General features: G+C 52.9%; 2 protein-coding genes across 4 annotated transcripts; one reads left to right on the forward strand and one right to left on the reverse strand.

Annotated features, from left to right (window-relative positions):
• Window positions 1-349: 349 nt before the first annotated feature.
• On the reverse strand, window positions 350-9995 carry RGR (retinal G protein coupled receptor). Of its 3 annotated transcripts, none has more exons than XM_068983149.1 (7): window positions 9917-9995; window positions 8121-8274; window positions 6977-7113; window positions 5341-5494; window positions 3626-3743; window positions 963-1076; window positions 350-481 (listed from the first exon to the last, which is right to left on the reverse strand). In XM_068983149.1, exons 1-7 carry the CDS (start codon window positions 9993-9995, stop codon window positions 350-352), a joined length of 888 nt encoding a protein of 295 aa, XP_068839250.1. The 3 variants fall into 3 exon arrangements, with proteins under 3 accessions (XP_068839250.1, XP_068839251.1, XP_068839252.1); XM_068983150.1 differs by having other exon boundaries at window positions 6977-7098; window positions 8118-8274; XM_068983151.1 differs by lacking the exon at window positions 963-1076 and having other exon boundaries at window positions 6977-7098; window positions 8118-8274.
• A 3673-nt stretch (window positions 9996-13668) lies between these two features.
• On the forward strand, window positions 13669-24289 carry LRIT1 (leucine rich repeat, Ig-like and transmembrane domains 1). The gene is made up of 4 exons (XM_068983011.1): window positions 13669-13790; window positions 17666-18132; window positions 21289-21594; window positions 23316-24289. The coding sequence occupies exons 1-4, from the start codon at window positions 13669-13671 to the stop codon at window positions 24287-24289; spliced, it is 1869 nt and encodes a 622-aa protein (XP_068839112.1).
• Window positions 24290-24804: the final 515 nt, after the last annotated feature.

The following is a 24804-nucleotide window of genomic DNA, read 5'->3' on the forward strand; positions in this document are numbered from 1 at the left end:
ATCAAGTTCAAGCTTCACGACAGACCCAAAGTCTGTATTAACATCCTTACGTTAGGGGCCGGGAAGCTGAACCAGAGACTGTGACTTTTCCAAGGTCTCTCAGCCTCTATGTGGAGAGCTGTGGCCAACACAGGTCCATGTGACTCCAAAGTCTGGGCTCGTTCCGTGCAGTCTGGTTTTTCTCTGAATCCCCCGTGTCCGGCCTTGGGCCAGGCTCAAAGGGCCATCGGGGATGAAGGGTGAGTGTCTGGAGCTTGGCTCCTGGGGCTGCTGGACAGGACTCCCCAGGCCGGGGCTCAGTCCAGGAAGGCCTGGGGGGGCCTGGGTCTGGGCAGCCCCCCGGAGAGGCTCACTGCTCTCGGCTGCGCTCTCTCCTCTGTGGCGAGAGGCACTGCCAGATTCCCCTGTGCACCATCTCGCTGCCCAGGGCATAGTTCATGGCGTTGACTGTGGGCACTGCCTTGGCAATGAGAGCGGGCACCTGTTGTGATGGAGAAATCCAGGAAAGAAGTTTCAGTGCCGCTGCTCCTCTCCCTGGTCCCAGTGGGTGACCACCATCCCCCCCCCCAACCCAACGTTCCCCCTCCCCGCCCCCGCCCCGCCTCAGCTGCCAGGCATCTGCCCTTGGCTTGACTCTACAGCCGCTAAGACTTCTCTGACTAGTTGCCGGATGGTGCGTGGAATCTTGCTCCTCCCCAGACACCACTCTCAGTCCTTGGTGCCAGAGTGCGTGCATCACCATCTGGCTGGCTGTCCCTGTCATCTCACGTGAGGCCTGGGCAATGTCAAGCAGTGACCCACATGACCAGGGGGACAAGCAAATACCCAGTGAGTCACAAGCATTCAGAGGAAAAGAGAAAGAGTGAGCCTATCACGGAGGCTATAAAGCCAGAGAAAGAGATGGGGAGAAACAGGCATGCACAGATGGGGAGAGGGCACTGGCGTGCTGGAGGTGTCTGTACCATCTGCAGCTTGGGGGAGATGGAGGTTGCATCTGCGACGGTGGCGTACAGATACAAGAGAGCGTAGGGGCCCCAGCCGAGCAGCAGCGTCCTGGCTGGCAGGACAGTGTTCACCTGCGGAGACATGGGTGAAGGAGGGTGGCATCACGGTTGGTGGGAATGTAAGCTGATACAGCCACTATGGAGAACAGGATGAAGATTTCTTTAAAAACTAGGGATAAAACCACCATGTGACCCAGCAATTCCACTCCAGGGCATAAAACCCAAGGAAACTACAATTCTAAGAGACACATGTACCCTGGTGTTCGCTGAAGCACTATTCACAGTCGCCAGGACACGGAAGCAACCTAGATGCTCCATGACAGATGAATGGATAAAGAAGTTGTGGTACATACATACAGTGAAATATACTCAGCCATAAAAAGGAGCCTATTTGAGTCAGTTCCAGTGAAGTAGATGAACCTAAAGCCTGTTACGCAGAGTTAAGTAAGTCAGGAAAACAAAAACAAATATCCTGTATCAATGCATCTATGTGGAGTCTAGAAAAATGGTGCTGATGAACCTATCTCCAGGGCAGAAATAGAGATGCAGGCTTAGGGAACAGACTTGTGGGCGCAGCAGGGGAAGGAAAGGGTGGGAAGAGTTGGGAAAGTAGCATTGAAACACACACAGTGCCATACGTAAAACAGCTAACTGGGGGAGCTGCTGTATAACACAGGAAGCTCAACCCGGAGCTCTGGGACAGCTCAGAGGGGTGGGCTGGGGGAGGGGGTGGGAGGGAAGTTCAAGGGGTGGGGACATGTGTATACTTACGGCTGATTCACGTTGTATGGCAGAAACCACACACCACTGTAAAGCAATTATTCTCTAATTTTTTTTTTTTTTTTAAAGGAGGGTGGCATTGACTGGCTCAGGTGGCCGGCAGCCCTATGAGGTCCTAGGACCAGCTTGGCAGGGCTGTGGGAAGGTGCTGAGCCTGTGGACCGAACTGGGACCAGCTGAATCTCTCTTCTGTTTAAGATGCTTGACCCTAGGCCTCTCATTCAAGCTTTCCTGACCTCCGTGACCTTGTCCGAGAAGTGGCCTGACGATGCCTGACTTGCCTGGAGGCAGCGACCGGAGTAGAGGATTCGCTTCCTTCTCCGCCTGTTCTCTGAGAAACCCGGGGCTGCGTGAGTGTGGCTGTGTGTCTAAAGGTCCCCGGGCTGAGCTGCCCTCACAACTCGGTCCCAGAGCTACCTTGCAACCAGCTCCCGCATTCACTGGCGGCTCAACCTGTCCTGGGGTCAAAGCGGCCGCTTTCCACCCTGTGAGATACTCAACCAGGCAGCGGGCGACGTGGTACCCCCAGTGGCCACAGGAGGGCGCACGATTTCCGTACTATTTTCGGAATGGAATTTGCGAAATTACGATTCGCCACATACACTCACAGGTTACAATTCGGACGCTAAAAACCAGTGCCTATTCTCTAACCGACCATGTCGCCCTTTAACAAAGAGGGTAACTTCAGCTCGCATCTGAGGTCCCTGGGACAGTGCGTGGCGACCCCTGCTGATTCTAGTGAGAGAGATGGTTTAAAGCCAACTGGGAAAAATGAGAAAATCCGTGTGGCAGCCTTGTCTGCTGGCCCATTGAACCTCCAATGAATGTGGCGACTTTGAGCACCCAGGCAGGGGTAGGAGCGAGGGCAGCCTGGAGGCAGGCAACCGTGGAGGCGGTGATGAACAGGAAAACACCTGGACAGCCCTCGCCCTCTTTCTGTGACCAGGAAACCCTGGGTCTCCAGCTACGATCAACTGGTACAGCGTTTTTCCAATTCACAAGGGGAAAAATGTGGCAGATGAAGAGTTTCAATAAAGAGAGTGCTTTTATGCACTAGGATTGCCCACTTGAGTGACAGAGCCCCAGACCTGGGTTTGATCCAATGCTGCTACTACTAACGCCGCCGCTTTTGACCAGTTGCTTAGCTAATAACCCCTTTCAGTCTCAATTTTCTAATCTGTGACATAGGGACAATAAAGCCTTCCTTCCTCAGAGCCTGGGTGCAAAATTGAAATGATATAATGCACATAAAGTTGCATTAGTACCTGAGGTTTTTTAGCTTGTTTTTGTGTTTTGAATCCTTAGAGCTATGACTCATCGGCTAGAGATTGTTTGGGTAATAAAAAACAAATCCGGTAAGACGATATTAATGCAGAAATTGAGCAATGGCCAGAAGGGCTTATTTTGAATCATTGTTTCTCTTGGACAAATGTGCTTGCAGGTGTGATTTTACTTTGTGGGTAACAGTCTGTGCCTGCGGTTAAATGAAACATCCTGAAGGCATTTAAAATGCATGTAATTTTGTGTCAATCTTCATATCCTTGGGAAGAAGCAAGGGTAACAGCAAGGATGATGTCCACCCTGACACCCTGCCTCTCAGTATTACGGGGTCCGGGTAAATCTGGGCAGTTCTGGTAAATCTGGGCAGTTCTGTTTCTTCCTCCCAGGTCTTGGTGACCTCCAGCAATGGGAGGGGAGGGTGTGTTTCTGCCCTGACACCCCCTGCTCTACATACAAAGCTAGAGTTCTCTCCTGGTCATTGAAAACACAGAGAACCCCTGATTGCAGTCACATTGTTCATGTTCCCTGGTGTTTCTCCTCCTCTCGGAGCTGATTCTTACCGGGAGACGGCTGGTCTTCCCGAGTTTCTGCTCCATGAGCCGATAGGATACGACTGTGATGAAGAGGGGCACGAGGAAGTTGAAAAAGGCCATGGTGAAGAGGAAGCTCGTGAAGTTTCTGCAGGCAGAGGGGATGGAGAAGTCAAGAACTGCCTCTCAGAGATGATCAGTTGCCCAAGAAGGCCCATCAGACTCAGGCTAGACAGTCAGATGCAGGGAACTCCTCCCATCAGGTGAGTATTCAGAGTATGGGTGCTCCTGGGTCCCAGCTGAACTCTCCTGGGAACCAGGAGCTATGAGGTCCTCCTAGAACCTCCCTTTAGGCAAAGGAGCTGGGACAAAGGATAGTCCGGCTTCAATTTGCTGCTGGGCAGTTCAGGGGCTCAGCCCTTCTCTCTGTATGCGCCCCAAACACGAACGGGACAATTTGTTTGGGAAATATGTTTAGCAAATGGAGATGTTAGTTGACCAGGAGGAAAGGTCATTCAAGGAGTTTTCTGGCACGGGTTTGGAAGGACCCTGTGGATGAGACTGGACACTGTATCACTGGAGAAATCACTGAAGGGACCAGAGGAGAACCAGGGGTCCCAGGCAGTGGTCATGGGGAGGCACAAGGGCTGACAGGTGGGAGTCACGGGGAGCCAGACTGCCATTCTGTGCAGCGGAGACCACATCATCTGGCTGCTGTCCATAAGGAGGGCTGGGAGGGAGGGCTGCCAGAGGAGCTGGACCCCAGCGGGGGAAATACCTGCAGGGAACTCCCTGGAGGACATTAGACCAGCTCCTGCCTTCTCCACTGGGCTTGACCTGAGAAGCCTGTCATCAAGGCAGGTGCATTAGGAATAAACATGAATAGGAACTTCCCTGGCAGTTCACTGCTTAAGAAGCCACCTTGCAATGCAGGGGATGTGGGTTCAATTCCTGATCCAGGCACTAAGATCACACATGCCATGGGGCAACTAAGCCTGTGTGCCACAGTGAAAGATCCTGTTGCAACTAAAACACAACACAGCCAAATAAATGAGTAAACATGAATAAGCCTGTCAAGCAGATGAATGCGGTGTGCCTCTAGCAGAGCAAGATCCGGGCTGCAGCCCATGTGGTCCCTGCCCGAGGCAGCCCCTGGAGGGAGCCCTGGGCTCCCCAGAGCCCCGTGGGCCTGGCAGTACTGGATGAGTGCTTCCTGATGGGGGCGCCATCACGCATTTACCGCTGTCTCTCCAGGGTCTGGCCCACAGCAAAAGCTCAGAGAATCCAGAGAACTGTTCTCAATGCCAAAGATCCCAATGCAAAGATCTTAACATTCTTTGACACTATAGAACCAAGGATATGGCTCCCTGTAGGAGTCAATAAATCAGAGCTGGGATCTGACTGTGCTGAAGGTGGCAAAGGGGTCACGGGGCTCAGTGACTGTTATAACTAACACAGGAGATCAGCATTGTTATAACCAAGGCAGCTCCCTGGACAGGACCCCTTCTGGGGCCCAACTCTGCACCCCAACTTGCATAACATTCCCATCCCTTGGCCAATCTTCAGAATGGGCTTTCCTTAGTCCCACGGTCAACTTATACATGGGGATCATGGCTAAGGAGTTGAGACTGTCTGGCAGATGCTGGCACATCCCCATTTGGATTTGCAGCTGACACTGCTGTCCTACAGGCTCACAGCCCAGATTCCCATGCAAAGAAGCCTCGAAGCTGCTGCCCACACCTCACCTGTCCCCCCTGGAATAGTCCAGAGTGCAGCAGGTCCCCAGCGGCTCATAGTCATAGTGGCCCCAGCCCAGGAGGGGCAGTGCCGCCCAGAAGGCAGAAGATAGCCATACGAAGAACACCAGGGAGACGGCCGTGTTCCAATCCAGTCGGCTGCCTGCGTGGGACACAGGAAGGAGGATGGTGGAGGGGAGGCGGTAGCTTGGCAGAGTGAAAACATAGCGGACTTGGTGGTCCTGCGGAGTGTCCTTAAATGCTGGCGTTGATGCTTAACAGCGCAGTGCCTCAGGCAAGTCAAGTTTCTCTGAGCCTCAGTTTTCTCCTTCATAAACTGGGAATGATCATCCTTGCCTCCGACGATTGTTATGAAGAATAAAAGAGACAATGGATGTGGACGTCTCCTAGAGACACTCTGTACATCTTCTTTAGAGAAGAGGGGGAAAGAGGGAGAGAAAGAGGGAGATGGCAAAGAGACAGGTGTGCGTGCACGTGTGAGTGATGGTCTGCGGGAGGTATGGGGACAGGGCTGGGCTAGAAGTGGAAGACGAGCTCCAAGGTCAGGTGAGGCAGATAGGAGTCAGCATTAGCGGAGAACAAAGGCGTTTGTGTTTTTGGCCCCGGAGAGAAGCATGTGACATTGTTGAGGGCAGTGAGCCGTGTGTCCACGGGCAGATCTGCAATTCCAAAGGACTGATGCTCATGGCTCAAGGCCATGTTAGCTGTGAACACCACGGTAACCTCTGTGCCAGGGGATTAGGACTCAGAGCCCAGGAGACAAGTGGGAGGCTCCCTCCGGGGCATCCAGGCCACACACAATCCCAGCTTGGCTCTGTAGCCGTGTGACTCAGGGCAAGCTCCTTGACTTCTCTGAACCCGTGCTTCCCAGTCTGCAAGCTGGGGGTTGGAGTGGGGGCTGCCTGAGCCACAGCCCCCAAAGAATGTTTATGTTTCTGCCATGGTGAGTGAGCTTCTACATGGTCTATGGGTGAATGTGTTTCTTACCTTTATGTGTATTAAAATTATGACATTCACTTTGTGATTTCACAGATACTTTTTAGAATGAGACTAAAGCAGTTGTTTAAATTTACAAAAATGAGTCACTTAAGAAAAACATCAGGTAAATAACAAAGCAGGTGGCACACTTGTATGTCTAATTATGAAGAGGGAATCTGACAATACAGCTCGGGAAGTCTTGAACCAGACTCATTTTCATGAAGCCTGTGCATGGCAGAGGCTCCATGGAGGTACGAGGTGCAGAGGCGCGTGCCCAGTCTGTCTCACACACACCACCTCTCTGCCTCCCAACACTGCCTGTCCTCAAGCGCATCTTCTGTATCCAGAATCTCACTTGAGTTTCCAAATAAAACTGTGACTTGGCTACAAAACTCATCCTTGCAGAGCAGGAGAGCAAGGTTCACAGAGGACCCCTGACTTGCCTGAGGCCACGGGGAGGGGCACAGGGAACCTTCCCAGCAGGCGCCTCAACACCTCTCCTGCGCTCTCCCACCCTCCTCCCTTTCTTGGGGGCCCACATCCCACACTCAGGCACACTTACACCCACCCGCACTTCCCTGGACTGGGAAATGCTGAGCAGACCTTCGCGCTGACCACCCTCAATACGTGGAACCCAGGGACCTACGGGTGCAGTGGTGGTGATAGCGCCCCCAGGCGATGGCTGCGCTGCTGCAGATGCTGGCCAGTGCCGCGACGAAGCCCTGGAAGCCGTGAGCCTGGCAGCCTTCCGAGCCGTAGGGCCAGCGCCTGTGGGAGACACGCGGCGCCAGTGACCCTCCCCCTCGCCCCTGTCCCCCTCCCTCACCTGCTTGTCAGCAGCTCGGAGGGCACCTTCGGCTCCTTAGAAAAGGGCGTTAGTATCTGTTTTGCTATGAGGAAACTGAGGCCTTAGAGATCGAGCCACTGGGGTGAGGGGGCACCTTGGTTGGATCAAAGAGTCTCCCTGGTGATCGGGTGCCTATATCACAGGAAATGGAGCAACATGATGCGAGGAGAGCTCGCGCCTGAGGCTCAGCGAGGAAGAGGTACGGAGCCAGCGGAGCCAGCGTCACAAAGCACAGGAAGGCAAAGTCAGAGGGTAGACCCCAGGCCTCCCAACTTCTGGCCCCAAGGGCATGGAGGGCGGAAGCTTCAGTTGCCCATCCCCCACCCTGGGAAGGAGCAGGACAGCAGGGCAAGGAACCCTCACTGATTCAGACCCTACAGCCAGCCCTGAGCCTTCGTACACAGAGGCGGGGGGAGGGGGGCTCTGGCTTCCACAGGAATGATCCATCTGCTTAAGAAAACAATCCTATAAACAGCTTCTTAGACCACACTGGAAGACCCCGGTCACGTAAGGTCTTAGACACTTATCAAAATCCTGTTTGCTTTCACAAATACTTATTTAAGGCTTCCTAGGTGCCAAGCATTGTTTTAAATTATTTACAAACAATACTTCCAACAACCATATGAGTTAGGCAATAATAGGTAATTTACAGAGAAATAGAAATAATGACGTCAGGATTCCAACCTAGGCAGCCTGGTTGTGGGGCCAGGCTCTTAATCCCCACCGTCAGCCAGCTCTGATGGTCAGGTCCAAGGAACTCCTGTGTTCCAGAAATCAGCTGCCGTTCTGCAGGCATGGCCTGGATTTCGGATTTACCCTAGTTTGGTCTGCCCACCCTCTCCCCTATAGCTTTCTACAGGTAGGAAGCATGTCTCTGGCCTGCTGCCCAGTGCCCTGAGGTCAGGCCCCAGAGCCCAGGGACTAGGGTGGGGGCAGGTACCGGAGGAGGCTGGACGTGGCTGCAACGAGGGCGTTCAGGCTGATCCCGCTGTCGGCCAGCGCCAAGCTCAACACCAGCAGGTGGCTGGGGGTCCGCAGCTCTGGGGTCTTGCAGAAAGAGAGGATGGTCAGGATGTTTAGGCTGAGGCCAGAAAGAGCTGAAAAGAAGGGGAGAGCTGGCACTGGAGCTGCGAGGCCCTCCTGGGGTCAGAATGAGGGCCCAAGGAATGGATGGGCCCCCCCACCCCCTCACACTCAGCACCCATCTCCTTGCAGCTCATCAAGCACCTATGAGGCGGGCTGGCCCTCGGATACTGAAAGCCATGAAATGTACACCCTGCCCTCCACCAACGCACAGTCTGATTGACGAGGAAGAAAATCAGTCAAGTGCAGCACGGTCTGTGCCAGCGCAATCACCGTTATGGACAGCCACTGGGCACCTATCACGCGCCCGGCTGAGCACTTTACACGGATCCTCCCAGTCACTCTTCACCTGGACACCATCCTCCCGACTTGCCACAGAGATGCCAAGGCTCAGAGATGTTGGCCTAAGTACACAGCTAGTAAGGGGCAGGGCTGAGACTTGAACTCAGCTTTTCCGACTTTCACAGTGCCCTTTCCAAGGACTCTGGAACAATGTTAGGGAGAGCCTCGGAAAGGAGGTGGCAGGACCCCAGGCAGGGGCGCGAGCTGCAAGCGGGTGGCGCCCAGCGGCAGACAGACCCGACCGTGAATTCCAGCCTTGTCACTCATTCACTGCTCCTTTAGGCTTCCTGAACCTCAGCTTCTCCCATGTGAAGTGAGAAAGTGGGGAGGATCCTGCCTTCAAACTGTGAGCATTCACAGGGAGGACAGGGGGTGGAAGAGCGTTCTAGAAAGAGGGACCAGCACGTGCAAAAACATAAAGCTGTAAACTTTCAAGGCATGTTTGAGGACCTAGAGGGAAGCTAGATTGCAGGGTTCCCAGAGGAGAGGAAAGGGGGTTGAGGCCGCCAGCCGATGGGGTCCAGGGCTTCAGGGCCAGCCTGGTGGCGGCGGCTCCCTCTCCACTGTCAATTCTCAAATGTGTTGATTTTGTCTCTGAATCTGCTTTGAACAAAGGCTACATCCCGCACTGCCCTAGACTTGGGCTCACCCAACTCTCGGATCTATTGGTCCAGCCCTGGCCTCAGTGAGCATCTTAGGGATTTGGGGTTGCAGCTTGCATCTCCTGGACCCAGGTTGCCCTTAGGGCGGAAGTGCTTAGGGCTGAGGGCAAGAAGATGGTGAAAGTAATGTGGGGCTGGAAGGGAGTGAATGAACTTGAACACTTGGGTTTGTCTAGGCGGGCACGTTATACCTTGATCATATCTAACCTTCACCACCACCCACTTGGAATGTCAGGGCGCTGAGGGTCAGAGAGCTTACATGTCTTGGTTTCAGTGACTCAGACAGCAGGTGTCTGAGCTGACTGTCTTCACAGCCTACCAGGGGCCTGATCGTATACGAGATTCTTAGCAGGATTTCCAGGGAGTGGATTCAACTTTCTCCTGACAGCAGGGACATGAAAAGGCCTGGTTCTTAGTCATGCCCTGGGCCGACATCCCCTTCTCAAAATTCCTCCCTCCCTGTCCCATGCCTGGCTTCTCTCCCTTGGCTCCCAGGCTGCAAGCTGCAGCCCGCGGGTGCAGCCATCAGAAGACCCTATGGGTTTAAGCACAGAGGAATATGGTTTGGGAACTTCTTGCCAGCTTTGCAGCTGTGACCTGCATTCTGGGGGCCTGCTGAGTTCTGCTCCACCCCAGATCCTGCCTGGCTCACCTTGCACCAGCAGCACCGTCCCCACGGCCAGCACCTCCAGCTCCCCGAAGCCGGTGGGCAGGGTCCCAGACTCTGCCATCCTCTCTGCCTTTCTCCCAGCCGACCCAGCTCTTCTCTGGCTTCCTCAACCCAGGCTCCTCCATTATAAAGGGCCATTCCACGTGCTGGCACATGCAGGGTATTATGCTAGACATTGGGCTCCTTTTTTGCTCTCCCCTGGCCCTCCAAATCATCTTCTTGGCCCGGACAGAAGGAACCCATTCATCAGTTAGACAGTGTAGCCTTTGTGAAACCAGCACGGAGTCCGGCCTCATTCATTTCAGCTCCATCGGATTAAGGACCCAGAATCCAAATGGTGTATAGCCGAAAGCTGAATTAGAAAAGAGTTGCATAACGAGGCCCGGGATGAGGAGCAGAAGGGGGGATCTGAGCTGCAGCCAAGCCTGCGAACGGGTCAGGAGCCAGGCTCTTCCATGTTTGGAGGTGCTGACAAGCTGAGCACCTGTGTGGATGTGTGTACACGTGTATGTGTGTCCACCGGAGCTCATGTGTATGCTCACAAGCCATGGGGAAAGAATGATGGTTGGAAGTCATTTGCTGTCATGGAAAGAGCTCCAACTGGGACGAGAGACTGCTTCTGGTTCTGAATTAACCATTAACTGCCTATGTCCCTGGGGCGGACCCACCGGGGTCGTCTCCGTTGTCTCTTTTGCAAAGTAAGCATGTCCCTCCACCCTCCCCACTCCTCTCCGCCTACCCTGGCCTGTGTAAGTCCTGGTCAGAAGAATACATCATGGATATAGCCTCTGGGGCTTCGTTTCCTGTGTCCCATTAACCTATGTGTCCACTAACCTATGCAAGCATGAACATCTCCCAAGGCACTGGCTTGAGACAGAAGGTGGCCTGTGACCCACTAAGAACTTGGCCTTCTATAAATGAGGCCCTGGTATAAGTTACACACTGGCTTATAGTGACATTTACATTAAGAAACACTTAACTCTGGGGAGTCCCTGGTGGTCCAGAGGTTAGGATTCTGCGCTTTCACTGCTAAGGCCCGGGTTCAATCCCTGGTTGAAAAACTAAGATCCTACAAGCTGTACAGCACAGCCAAAAGAGAAAGGAAGAAAAAAACACTAATCCAGAACAACTTAACTCATTTTCATATAAAGAAACCAAGGTCCAGAGTGCTGCTATTAATATTACTGAATCCAGTATTGGGTTCACCCAATGCAGAAACCGAAACATCAGTTTGGAGTAGGGAAAGTTTAGTGCAGGGCCGTACAAGAAGGAGTGGCTCTTGCCCCAAACACCCTAAACTCCCCAAAGAGTTTCAGCAAAGTATCTTTAAAGGCAAGGTGAAGAGGGGGTGTGGCTGGTTGGTGCAAGTTTCTTGGTGTCAGAATCCTTTGTTCTTTCAGCTGTTCCTCCAAAAGACCAATGTTACTGTCTTTATACAACTTTTCATCTCTATACAAACGGAAATGTGTTAAACCCTTAAAGGTCAGAGCCTTGAAAATGGGCTATCCTGCGCATTTCAGGCTATAAGCAACATTTTTTTTTTTTGCACTGCATGGCTCAGCTCTCCCCATCAGGGTTTGAACTGAGACTACAGCAGTGAAAGCCTGGAATCCTAACCACTAGGCTACCAGGGATCCCCCTCTAGGCAACATTCTTAACTCAAAGCCAAAGCAAAAGAGTAACAAAGGTTAAAGTAAAAGAAACCGACCTATTCCAAGTGTGGAGTCAGGGTTGTTCTTCCCTGTGACACTAGCAATGTAGCCAATGTTTACTGAGTGCTCGCCCAGGGCCTGGTGCTAAATGATCTTACGATGATTCTTACAACATCTCCAAGAATTAGATACCATCATCCTTTTAGTTTCATGCGAGGAAACTGAGGCTCAATGCAGTTGAGAACTGGCCTGAAGTCACACACCGATTCACAGATGGAGCTGGAACAGAAGCCCAGTCTGCTACGCCTTCAGCTCCCTGTCAAGCAGCTCACTTTATTCTGTAAGCGTTCATTCCCCGCGTCCTTCCTCTTGCTGACCTTCACTTGTATCCAAGCCTAACAACACTCAGGGCTGAGCTGACCCTTGACGTCTTTCTGGAAGCCTTCCTTGATAACCCTGTTACCAGAGTCCTCCCTGCCCTTCCTGATTTCTATCTTGCATTACTGTAACCAGAAGCACAGGTCAGTTGTTTTTTTTTTCATGCCTGCAAGATCACAAAAGACTTCAGGGGAGAAGAGGAAGCAGGTCAGGGCCAGGAATCAAGGGTAGAGTTTGGGTAGGCAACAGACGGAAGGAAAAGCATCCCTAATAGAAGTAAGAGAAGCCAGAGATGCGGGAATGGGCAGGGCTGGCTTTTGGGTTTAGGGAGGAGTTGTTACAGGTGGAAAACCCTGAGAAGATCATATTGGCTGAATTGGAAGAGAGGAAGGAATGGGAACCAACAGTGCCCGGAAGCCAATGTTGTCAAAACAGGCACAGACGTTTTGTATGTGTGCTGGGGCCCCAGGTATCTGTCTTGGTCACACCTCACTGGTGGAGGTCTGTCTAGGCCCATGGGCAGGGGGCTGAGGAACCTTCTGGAAAAGCCATCAGAGCCAGGTAGCGCATGCCTGGCCAAAGGGCAAAGCCTTGGAGTCAAATGTGAAGAATGGATGAGTGAAAGGCGCTGTTGATGGTGGGATGAGGTTGAGGGTGGGATGAGGCCAATCAGCAGAAATCGACAGATCCTTCTCTAAAAGCTCTGGGGGTTCCTGCTCTGGGACCCTCCTTAGAATGAGATAACTAGAGGTGAGCGGTGCTCTCTGCCCTCGGGCTGAGACACCTCGTGCCTCTGCCATTGGTGGTAATGCCCATAAGGCTCAGATGGCAGTGATCTGAGTCTGTGTCCATGGGGTGTTCAGGGCGGCGGGCTGGGAGAGTTCATGAGCCCTTGGGAGACACCTCTGCGGCCACTCCCAAATATCTGAATATACCCAGCTCGTCCTTGGAAGCACCAGTGGAGCAGGGCACTGACTACTCCCGAGAAGCCTCTGTTCCCACAGGCTGTCAAGGTCTGAGAAACGTGGCTCGTTTAATTTTCCTAAGCACCCTGAGCAGAGTAACGTTACTTCCCATTGATAGATGAGGACACAGAGGCCACGAGAGGCCACGTGACTCATCCTAGACCACAGCCTATGAATGGAAGAGCTGAGGTTTGAACCTGGCTGACCTGGCTTGGAGCTTGGGCTCTTTCTAATTTCTTCACCGCCTTCATCTCATTGACTTTTCACTATAAGATAGTGTCACTGAGAGAATTTCCAGGGGCCCTTATTAGAGGCTGGATTCTGTCTTCACCTCCTTTGAGCCCAGGAACCCTGCGGGGTCTGTACAGTCATAGCTTGGCTGGCATGCAGTGGCTTTGCAGGTGGGCAGCCCTGCTGGTCAGTCCAGCAGCCACCTGCCCCTCTGGGTGACCACCCACCTCTGGCTGTGCCCTGTGTGCTCTGGGCCTGTGGTTGCTGCCGTGAAAGGGGATCCCCCACCCCCATCTTCAGGACTGGGTGATTCCAGGAAGCAATAAGCTGCTGAGTGCTGTGGCCAGGGCTCCTCTCCCTAATCCCCAGCCTGTCTGTGTTTATCCGATGGCTTCAAGTGGGGGTGTGGGCAGACGATGAGCAGTAGGCAGCTGCTGGGTTTGCTGGGCCGGCAGGACGGAGCAGTGAGGGACAGGCCCTTGCCCGGGCTACAGAGGAGCCAGGAGGCATGAGGGTGGCGGTGGGCATGCTCTGGCTCCTGGCCCTCGGAGGGCCCCCACAGGCCCAGGGCGCCTGCCCCTCTCAATGCAGCTGCAGCCTCCACATCCTGAGCGACGGCAGCAAAGCCAGGTATGGCACCAGGTGTGCGGGGTGGGTAGCTCAGCCGCCGAGGCTCTCCCAGCTAGTCTGGGCTGGGAGGGCTTGGATGCAGGGCCCTAGGACAACAGCTGGGTGAACCCTCCATCTCCCTGGTCACCAAGATCCAAGGGTCTTATGGGCTGGTCTGTGCCTCATTTTCTTCCAGTCAGCAGGTTGTGCCTCTACCCTGGGGATGGGGTGGGGGTACCAGGTACCTATACACAGGGGGCAGGGGTGGGGCGCAGGGGTGCCAGCTCCAGGAAATCCTTCCTGAATCTTCTGCCAGGATCTTGAGAGAAGAACCCTCCTTCAGGGCACAGGAAATCTCCCCGTCACTTGTTTCTTCTCCTTCCTTCCTGCCCCCGATTACCCCTTTGCTATCTCCCCAGCTCCTTCTTCCCCAGGACCCTTCCATTCTCTTTCCTCACTTCCTGGGGGTACCCGATCATATCCCAGGTATTTACCACCCCACCCGTGATGGGACCACCTGCTCCCTCATGCTTTTCCCACTTAGGGTCCCCTCTGGCCCACTTATCCAGCCTTGACCCCATTCTGTGGGCTCTCAGAAAGGCCAAGAGTGCCCATTCCATTGCAAGCAAGGACCCTTCCATCCTCAGCCTCTTCTTTGACTTTTCCCATCTTCTATCTGAGCCTGGAGAGCACGTCCACCCTCTCCTCTGCCCCCTCCTGGAATGTTCCCAAGGCCTCCGTGGTTTGTGGACCCTTGCTCTTCCCCCGGGGCTCACTGCCTGTCTCTCTTTGGCAATCTTTAAACTATCTTTTCTCTGACCTCTTCAGCACTCCATTAACGACTGCTGCATTTCCCACTTTGCTCAAGGATTTCAGTCCTTGGCTTAGGGTCTTTCTTACCATCTTTCTAACCTTCTTGAATTTCATCCTCTCTTTCTCCCTTGTCTTAGATGAGGGTTGGGGAGCCACTGATGGTTTCTGATCAGGGCAGCAATGTTATCAGTACAGCTCTTCCAATGATCTTACCAGTGGGTGTCAGGCTGATTGGGTGTGATGGGAGGTAAAGAATGGAGAGGCACCCCCAAGAAAGGACACCCCATGTAGTCTGAAGAACAGGAAGAGCTCCATATTCGGCCCAAGTCTGTGATGCTCCAACTCAAATGGATCATCAGAGGTAAGGATTTTCTCCCCAAGGGAAGTCAGGGCTGAGCCCTAAGCAGGCCAGGAAATATCTTACGACCAAGGACAGGGGTTTCCCAGGTGGCGCTAGTGATAAAGAACCTGCCTGCCAATGCAGGGGACATAAGAGATGCTGGTTCGATCTCTGGGTCAGGAATATCCCCTGGAGAAGGGAATGGTAACCCACTCTAGTATTCTTGCCTGGAAAATCTCTAGGACAGAGGGGCCTGGCAGCTACAGTCCATGGGATTGCAAAGGGTCAGACGTGACTGAAGTGAATTAGCACACAAGAACAGAGTGGCCAGGGTGACAGAGAGCCTCCCTTGCAACCTACAGAGAGCCCAGGGCTCAAAGCCACACAGCATCCGTGGCAGAGCTGGTCCTAGAACTCAGAGCTTCCCTTTACTTCTAGAACCCTTCTTACCTGGTGATGTGGCCGTGCAGGGACCAAAGAAGGCTTCTGATAGCAAGCTGGCTTTAGGATGGAAAATGGAATTCCAAGGGCAGTTTCCAGGGCCCCTAAAGTCAGCCAACGGTCAGTTCAGTTCAGTCGCTCAGTCGTGTCCGACTCTGTGACCCCATGAACCGCAGCATGCCAGGCCTCCCTGTCCATCACCAACTCCCAGAATCCACCAAAACCCATGTCCATTGAGTCGGTAATGCCATCCAACCATCTCATCCTCTGTCGTCCCCTTCTCCTCTCGCCCTCAATCTTTCCCAGCATCTGGGTCTTTTCAAATGAGTCAGCTCTTCACATCAGGTGGCCAAAGTATTGGAGTTTCAGCTTCAACATCAGTCCTTCCAATGAACACCCAGGACTGATCCCCTTTAGGATGGACTGGCTGGATCTCCTTGCAGTCCAAGGGACTCTCAAGAGTCTTGCCTCCTCTAAAGCCAGAGTGCTCACCATGGATTCTACCTGCCCAGAAGTCCCACATCTAATAGGCACCAGGCCACCTGCACAGTGTCTTATGAGGGGACATGAGGCCATGAAAGGCTGTAGAGGATCCTGAGGTCCCCAGTGGGCACAGGCACAGATGGCACAGTCAGACCAAGGCTGCTTTGGCATCTCAGATGCCTTCGGGCCTCTTGGAGGGCCCAGTTTTTACATCTGAGCACCTGGTGGGCCTGCCTGTGCTCCGTGCTCCCCGATTACGAAAAGATTGTGTGCCCTTACGGGTCTCTGTGGTTTCCTGGGGGAGGGTGAGTCTGGGCACCTGGAAAGATGTGCCTATGTCCTTTGTGCCTTTTCGCTCCACCAGGAGCCATGCTGTTGGCCTGTATTGGGCTGTTATTGGTTTCTTTCATCCCTTCCTTGCCTGTTTTCTCCCCCTTCCAGCACATGTTTCCCCATCAACTCCCTTCCTCTACCTACATCCAGACCTACCTCCCTGCAACACCCAAGCTTCCATTATCCCTGAAGATATCATTGCCTCCAATGCTTTTTTTTCTCTCTTTGCTAAATTATAAGCTGTATGGGGACAGGGGCTGTGAATCTGATGTTCTGAATTTCCACTGTACTCATCGCTCAGTAGGAGTTCCATGTACATCTGAAGAATGAATAAGAGTGAGTGGAAGTAACTGGGCCTTTTGTGGGCACATTGACAATAACTAGCTAAGCCCAGCTGACTTTTGAGTACTGTATGTGAGTTAAGCTGAAGGATGCTGGTGGAGCCTGCGTGTGTGTGTGTGTGTGTGTGTGTGTGGTGCCGGGAGGATGATAAGAGTACAACCTCTCTTAGCATAACTAACAATACCCCACCCCCACCGCCCACCTCCTGCAGTGTGAGCAGAGACGTCCTCCGGATGAAACTGGGGCTGCACAAGGGCTGGGTCCCTCAGGCCCAGCCTCCGAGTTTTATTCTCTTAAGCATCTTTCCCTTTCACCATACGTGGGGGTGGTGCTCTCAGTGACAGTGTATAGCAGAGTCCTGAATTGGAGGCTCCTCCAGAGTGGGGACTGCCTCCTGCTCTCTCTCTATCCTCTGCTTTAGGGTCAGACTTGGTAGAATGAGGTTTAAGAAGTCACTGGGCAGAAGGCGCATGGGAAGGAGCTGGTCAGACTGACCTGAGGTACTTGCAGTGCTAGATGCAGAGACTTACACCACCGGTCCACAGAAACTGGGTTTCTACACGTAACAGGTATTGCAGAGTTGGTACACATATGACCTCATTTAAATCCCCAAAACTACCCTCTGAGGAGGCGTCTATTATTCTGGAGAAACTGAGGAAAAGAGAGGTTATATAATATACTCAGGGGCACACAGCCAGCAAGCAAAGAAAGAGCCCAGAGGTGAATCTACCTGTGAGACTGCAAAGTTCCAGCCTTTAAACACCTTGATCATCTCAAGGGCCCTCAGAGTCAGCAGGGTCTTGAGGCATCTCTTGTATGGCTTCCATATCTGATGCCATTTCTATCTATCTATACATATACACACACACACACACACACACACACACATATATATCTTAATGAAGAAAAGGCAACGCAATCACAAACTGAGCTATAATTTAACAAAGAAACCCTTTCAATTCACAGATGCAATTTGACAGTACACAAGACAGTCTCAGGATTTCTAAATACTGTTCATTCTTCGTGCGCTGCAGGAGGTATGGGCTGTAAGGGGACGTAGCAATTCAAGCTTGAGAACCTTCAGGCAGGTGACTGGGCCCACTCCACAGAACCTTTGCTCAAATACTCCCATTTCTGTGTCCAGGACAGTGGTGTGCAACGACCCGGACATGACTCTGCCCCCAGCATCTGTCCCTCCGGACACCTCCAAACTGCGCCTGGAGCGGACAGCCATTCGCAGGGTGCCCGGGGAAGCCTTCAAGACGCTGGGCCGCCTGGAGCAGCTGTGGCTGCCCTACAACGCCCTTTGCGAGCTCAGTGCCCTGATGCTCAGGGGCCTGCGCCGCCTGCGCGAGCTGCGCATGCCCGGGAACCGCCTGGCCGCCTTCCCCTGGGCGGCGCTCAGGGACGCCCCCCAGCTGCGGCTGCTGGACCTGCAGGCGAACCGCCTCTCTGCTGTGCCGCCGGAGGCCGCGCGCTTCCTGGGGAACCTCACTTTCCTCGACCTCTCCAGCAACCAGCTGCTGAGGCTCCCGCAGGAGCTTCTTGCCACTTGGATCCACCTGCACACCGGGCCCTTCCTTCCCGGTCACCATGCCAGGTTGGTCCTAGGTAAGAAATGGCATCTCTTAAGAGGCACACATTGGCAAGGTAGGGTTTGGAGCCCAAGCTCCCAGCTAGACCGCTTCAGTTCACATCGCAGCTCTGAACTTTCCCCTTGTCCCAGGAGGGCTGGGGAACCCTGGTGGAGTCCTGGAGAGTGGGTGGTGGGGAGTGGGTGAGGAGTATCATCAGAGAGACAGGTGTCCCCTAAATATGCTTTGGCTCATGTGGGGTCCAGCGTTGGGGGCTGGAGCAATCTTAGAGTGGTTCAGGGCAGCTCCCGCCCTGAGGCCAGGGAATGTCTCTCAAACAGGGAAAATTTAGACACCTCACTTTCCTGGAAGTGGGGCAGGGAACAGCAAACCCCATTCCAACTCTATGTACTTTACAGACTTTCTTACCTAGTAAAGAACACTGTATAGGGTAGTACCTACATGGAAAGAAATTATTTGAACATCAAATTTGAATGCCCTTTAAATATATAAAGAAAGCTGAGCACTGAAGAATTGATGCTTTTGAACTGTAGTGTTGGAGAAGACTCTTGAGAGTGCCTTGGACTGCAAGGAGATCCAACCAGTCCATCTTAAAGGAGATCAGTCCTGGGTGTTCATTGTAAGGACTGATGTTGAAGCTGAAACTCCAATACTTTGGCCACCTGATGCGAAGAGCTGACTCACTGGAAAAGGCCCTGATGCTGGGAAAGATTGAGGGCAGGAGGAGAAGGGGATGACAGAGGATGAGATGGTTAGATGGCATCCCCAACTCAATGTACATGAGTTTGGGTGAGCTCTGGGAGTTGGTGATGGAGAGGGAGGCCTGGCGTGCTGCAGTTCATGGGGTCGCAAAGAGTCAGACACGACTGAGTGACTGAACTGAACTAAATATGTATGTGTATGTGTATCTGTGTGTATATATATATATAGTGGCCTCTTCTGATTATAATCCCTTCTCCCTCTCCTCCCTCTCCTAAAAGGTAGCCACTGTTATGTTTATTTGCATGTTCCCTCCTTTCTACAATATATTTACATACACATGCATAAGTATACATACATGTACATAGAAACTTTAGGAATATTTCATCATATTATACGTAAAAAACAGCACTTTTCCACTCAGCAATAAGTCTTGGAAGTCTTTGTAAGTTACCACAAATGGACCAACTTCATTTTTTAAAACTTTGGCATAATATTCCATCTTAAAGTTATTATTGTTGCTGTTTAGTTGCTAGTCGTGTCCAACACTCTGCAACCCCATGGACTGTAGCCCGCCAGGCTCCTCTGTCCATGGAATTCTCCAAACAAGTTGCCATTTCCTTCTCCTGGGGATCTTCCGACTCAGGGGTCAAGCCCAAGGCTCCTGCCGAGTCTCCTGTATTGCAGGCAGATTCCTTGCCACTGAGCCAGGGAGGAAGCCCATCAAACAGTTATACTGCAGTTTATCTGGCCATTCCTCCTTTTACAGGCCTTTAGATTGCTTCCCCTATTTTGTTAACACCTGTGGTGCTGCAGAGAGCATTCTTGACAATGCATCCTTGCGCACGGAGACAAGTGTTTCTCTAGAATAGGAAGAGAGAAGTGGCATTTCTGGGTCCATGGGGTGCACAAGTTAGATGTTTTCATATCGACTCTGGTCTCTAAAGTGCCAGTTCTTACCTGCCCCCACCCATGCATATGTGTACTCAGCAAGGGTATTTGAGTAACTCAGCCAGCCAATGTGTGGGCTCCATTCTAGCTGTGAGCATATAGCAGTGAGCAAGACGGATGGACAGCTTTTCCTGCACGAGGCTAACGATCCCAGTGGTCAGAATGTTCAACTTTGGTCAATCTGACTGGTGAAAGTTTCACTGTCCTTGCACTTTGCCATTTGTATTTATTCTTTGGGGATTCTGTTGTAACAAGTGAAGTCAGAGAGCTGATTACCAGAGCTGGGCAGTGATGACTCTTGGGATGCAGATGTATCATAAAATGCACTTAACCAGTGACACAGGATAGCAGTCACCAGGATGGAATGGGGTTGGGGGTGGGAAATAAACTAGGGCCTTCTAACCAGTGCTCTAAAGGACCCCAGAGTCATGGATATACAAGCAGGTCTGAATTCACTGTCCCCAACCCTTGACATTTTCCCCTCCCAATATATCAAATACATCCATGTAAATATATTATATGCTATTGGTGAGACACTATCAAATTCAGTAACAATCAGGGGAGGACAGAAGGACATCACATTAAATGATTCGTTTTGTATTTGAGAAATTTAAACATATGAAAAGGAATTGTGTTTTAGGATTGAGGACACATGATACCTCTCTATATACTGGAGGTTCTTTGATAGGGTGGGTGCAGTGACCTCCCTTCAGCTCTATAAAGATGCTCAATTTTAAGGTAAACAGGGCTGAGGATATAACATAGGACTTGATTTCCTGTCATCCTCACTCTTGTCTTTTTGAGCCTGTGTCAAAGGGACCATGGCTCAGAACATCCACCCTCTTTGCTGGAGTGATGCTGAAAGTACACTTATACTGGGGGGACAGGTGTCAAGGGCCGGGGTCATGAAGCATTTCCAGAAATAGATTTTGGCATATTTCAGATTTTGCAGAAATGCCCACTGCCTGGCCAGTAGCCTGAGAGGATCAGTCCAACAGTGGCAGTGGCGACTGTCAGTTTTGTCCATGTGCTGTCCTGCTTACACGTGCGTGTTAAGTCACTCTGGTTGTGTCTGACTCTTTGGGATGCTATGAACTGTAGCCTGCTGGGCTCCTGGGTCCATGCGTGATGCTGTCCCACTCACCCAGTGCTTTATATGAGTTACCTTTATTTATATTTATAGCCACCCAGAAAAGGGAGTAATGCTATCATTCTATTTTATTTATTATAAAAAATTTTTGGCCACACTGTGTGGCATGTGGGACCTTAGTTCCCCGCCAGGGATTGAACCCATGTCCCCTGCATTGAAAGCATGGGGCCTTAACCACTGGACTGCCAGGGAATTCCCAATGCTGTCATTCTAGATGAAGAACCAGACTTAAAGGTTGTATAGCTAGTGAGGCAAGGAGCTGGGCCTGGAGGTCGGTTCTGCTGACTCTGAGCTCATGACATACCAGGGGCGCTGGACCTGGGGATGTGAATACCCTGGGCTTACCTCCTGCCTTCCCTCTCACCCCTGCAGGGCTTCAGGACAACCCCTGGGTGTGTGACTGCCGACTCTACGACCTGGTCCATTTCCTAGAAGGCTGGGCTCCAAACCTGGCTTTCATAGAGGCCAGGCTGAAGTGTGCCAGCCCACGTAGCCTGGCTGGAGTGGTCTTCAGCCAGCTGGAACTCAGGAAGTGCCAGAGTCCGGAGCTCCGTCCGGGGATGACCAGCATCAGGTCGCCTTTGGGCAGCACAGTATTGCTACGTTGTGGGGCCACTGGGGTCCCCGGGCCAGAGATGAGCTGGAGTAGGGCCAACGGGCACCCCCTCAATGGCACAGGTGTGTGACCTACAGGGACCACTGTGCTGAGATCTTAGACTAGGATGGGTGTGTCAACAGCCCACACAGGTGGGGAGGGCGTTCAGGGTTCCCAGGAGGAGGGCTAAGGAAGGCTCTTTACTCCCATCCTGTCTGAATGGAGTTGGAGGGGTCCACCCAGGGGTGGGCATGGGGGCAGTGCCTTCAATGATGATAGTGGCACTCAACCTGTTCTGTCATATTCCACCAGCTCGGGGCCCACCCGAGAAGAACAAAACACTGGCTTTGGGGTAGAAAGTGCTCTCTTAGTGTATTTAATATTTACAGTAAGTTTCTACATTGTAAATATGAAGCCAGTATCACTAGGAGTAATTAATGCTATGAGTTACCATCTACTGAGTTCTTCATGCGTTAAATGTATTACGTACATAATGTCACTGAACTTTAAAGAACAACCTGATTATCCTTCTATTTTGCATGTAAGTAAATTGAAGCCCTGAGGGGCTAAATGCTTGGTCTACACCACACAGCTCAAACAAGGAGGAACTGGGACTCCTTAGCCTGTGCCCTTTTTGCTGTGTACACAGAGATGGTTCATCCCTGGCACTGAGTAGGGGGAAGGGGTTTGCAGGAGTCACAGCCCAACTACATGCAGAAAGAGGATGGCTACTGCTGCTGCTGCTAAGTCGCTTCAGTCATGTCCGACTCTGTGCGACCCCATAGACGGCAGCCCACCAGGCTCCCCCATCCCTGGGATTCTCCAGGCAAGAACACTGGAGTGGGTTGCCATTTCCTTCTCCAATGCATGAAAGTGAAAAGTAGAAGTGAAGTCACCGAGTCATGTCCAACTCTCAGCGATCCCATGGACTGCAGCCTACCAGGTTCCTCCATCCATGGGATTTTCCAGGCAAGAGTACTGGAGTGGGGTGCCATTGAGGAGGCATCATTTTTTGGCCTCTGACCAGAACACCTCCCATCCCTGCCAGCTTTCTTCTGTTTCCCTTAACTAGGTTGGCAAGTGTTGTTCTAGGACTGTCGGTTTGAAATCAATGTACCAACACAACTGTGCAGGAGTTCCACTCACCTAAAACAGAAAAGTTGGAGATGCACTGGTGGAAGTGGCAGTGGGCCCGGGCAGGGGTGTGCAGAGCGCTTGCAGCTGGGCCTCTGCCTGAGGTTCACCCAAACCCCCATCCCCAAAACATCAGCCCACTGCCTCTGAGGGGTCAGCTCTGCAGAACTCAGGCCCCTGAAAGACAGCGCTGGAACATCTCAGATCTAGATGGCTGAACATTCTTACACTCTGCCCCAGTCTGAAAAGTGAACGTGAAGTCACTCAGTCGAGTCCAACTCTTTGCGACCCCATGGACTGTAGCCTACCAGGTTCCTCTGGTCTGTCCATGGGATTTTCCAGGCAAGAGTACTGGAGTGGGCTGCCATTTCCTTCTCCAGGGGAGATGTTCCCAACCCAGGGATCGAACCCAGGTCTCCCGCATTGTAGGCAGACACTTTTACCGTCTGAGCCACCAGGGAAGTCCATGCCCCAGTCTGGGTCTCCCCAAATTTAATCCCAGCTGATCTCCATTTCCTGGCCAATCTACGAAAAGTTCAGTAAGGCGCAGTCTTTTCTCGGGTGTTGGGCAGAATGTACACAATCCAGGCGCTGTGAACTTGGCTGGAAATAGGCTCGGGGCAGATGGAGCTGTTCCTTCTCGGTCATGTGTCCCTGTTCCCCCTTGCAGTGCACCAGGAGGTCTCCAGTGATGGCACGAGCTGGACTCTACTGGGCCTGCCTGCCGTGTCCCACCTGGACTCAGGAGACTACGTCTGTCAGGCCAAGAACTTCCTGGGAGCCTCTGAGACGCTTATCTCCCTGGTCGTCACGGAGCCCCAGCCGTCCACGGAACGCAGTGGGGGCCCAGGGGCGCGGTGGGCAAGGACGGGCGAGGGGGCAGAAGCTGCCGCGTATAACAAGATGGTGGCCAGACACGTTCCCCACGTCCCCGAGCCTGCCGTCCCGGCCACCGGGCCCCCCGTGCCCGACGCGAAGGAGCAGCTGCTCCTCCAGCACTTCCAGATGAGAGCCCCCGAAGAGCACTCGGACGCGCCGGCCGGCTCCCAGGAGGCCCAGACGGTGAGCTCCCTCAAGGTGGTGGGGGACACTTACCGGAGCGTGACCTTGGTGTGGAAGGCCCCCCAGGCTGGGAACACAACTGCCTTCAGCGTCCTCTACGCGGTCTTCGGGCAGCGCGACATGCGGCGGGTGCTGGTGCAGCCCGGGAAGAGCAGCGTCACCATCCGCGGGCTGGTGCCCAAGGTCAAGTACGTGGCGTGCGTCTGCGTGCGGGGCCTGGTGCCCCGGAAGGAGCAGTGCGTCATCTTCTCCACCGACGAGGTGGTGGACGCCGAGGCCACCCAGCGGCTCATCAACGTGGTGGTGATCAGCGTGGCCGCCGTCATCGCCCTGCCGCTCACGCTGCTGGTCTGCTGCGGTGCCCTCCGGAGGCGCTGGCGCAAGTGCGGCGCCGGGGGCTCCGCCGAGGCCACAGGCGCCTACGTCAACCTGGAGAGGCTGGGCCACAGCGAGGACGGCTCGGAGGACCTGTCCCAGCACAGCCTCAGTGAGGCCGACAGACTCCTCTCTGCTCGCTCCAGCCTGGACTCTCAGGCCGTGGGCATCAGGGCCAGCAGACGGATCAACGAGTACTTCTGCTGAGGGCCGTGCTTTCCCCTCCCTGCACGCAGCTGCCTACACCCCTGCGCCTACTGCCCTTCTCCTCCCACACACTCACTCTGACACCTGAGTCCATGCTCACCCACTCTTACCTACCCGGGTACCTGCTTCCACTTACATTTACACACAACTACAACGATTAACACTTATAAAAGCACTTACTATGTGCCAGGAAGTGTTCTAAGTGCTTTATATATTAATGCATTTAATTCTTATGACAGTCCTTTGCAGCAGGCACCGCCCTTCTCCTAGCTTTCCTGGAGAAGGAACAGAGGGAGTAAGTAACTTGCCTGTATCACTTTTTGCTGCATAACAAATAAAGGCAAAATCGCAGTGGTACAAGGCAACAGCACTTATTTTCACACAGTCTACAGGCTGGTGGGTTGATTGGGGTGGCTCTGCTCCCTATGTCCTACTTGGGGCCCAGGATGGAGAGTCAGTGGCTATCTGGAGGAGGCTTCTTTCATGGAGATGTCAGATGATAGAGAAATGAGCAA

The sequence above is a fragment of the Capricornis sumatraensis genome, chromosome 10, assembly GCF_032405125.1.
Source record: "Capricornis sumatraensis isolate serow.1 chromosome 10, serow.2, whole genome shotgun sequence".
Classification (NCBI taxonomy): domain Eukaryota; kingdom Metazoa; phylum Chordata; class Mammalia; order Artiodactyla; family Bovidae; genus Capricornis; species Capricornis sumatraensis.

Excerpts from the sequence above, each read along its gene's own strand:
- RGR (XM_068983149.1), bottom strand. The coding sequence starts at position 9,995 with ATGGCAGAGTCTGGGACCCTGCCCACCGGCTTCGGGGAGCTGGAGGTG. Across the intron at positions 8,275-9,916 it reads GACGGTGCTGCTGGTGCAAG|CTCTTTCTGGCCTCAGCCTA; the intron begins GTGAGCCAGGCA and ends CCTTCTTTTCAG. Across the intron at positions 482-962 it reads TCTCCCCCAAGCTGCAGATG|GTGCCCGCTCTCATTGCCAA; the intron begins GTACAGACACCT and ends CCATCACAACAG.
- LRIT1 (XM_068983011.1), top strand. The coding sequence starts at position 13,669 with ATGAGGGTGGCGGTGGGCATGCTCTGGCTCCTGGCCCTCGGAGGGCCC. Across the intron at positions 18,133-21,288 it reads CCATGCCAGGTTGGTCCTAG|GGCTTCAGGACAACCCCTGG; the intron begins GTAAGAAATGGC and ends TCACCCCTGCAG. Across the intron at positions 21,595-23,315 it reads GCACCCCCTCAATGGCACAG|TGCACCAGGAGGTCTCCAGT; the intron begins GTGTGTGACCTA and ends TCCCCCTTGCAG.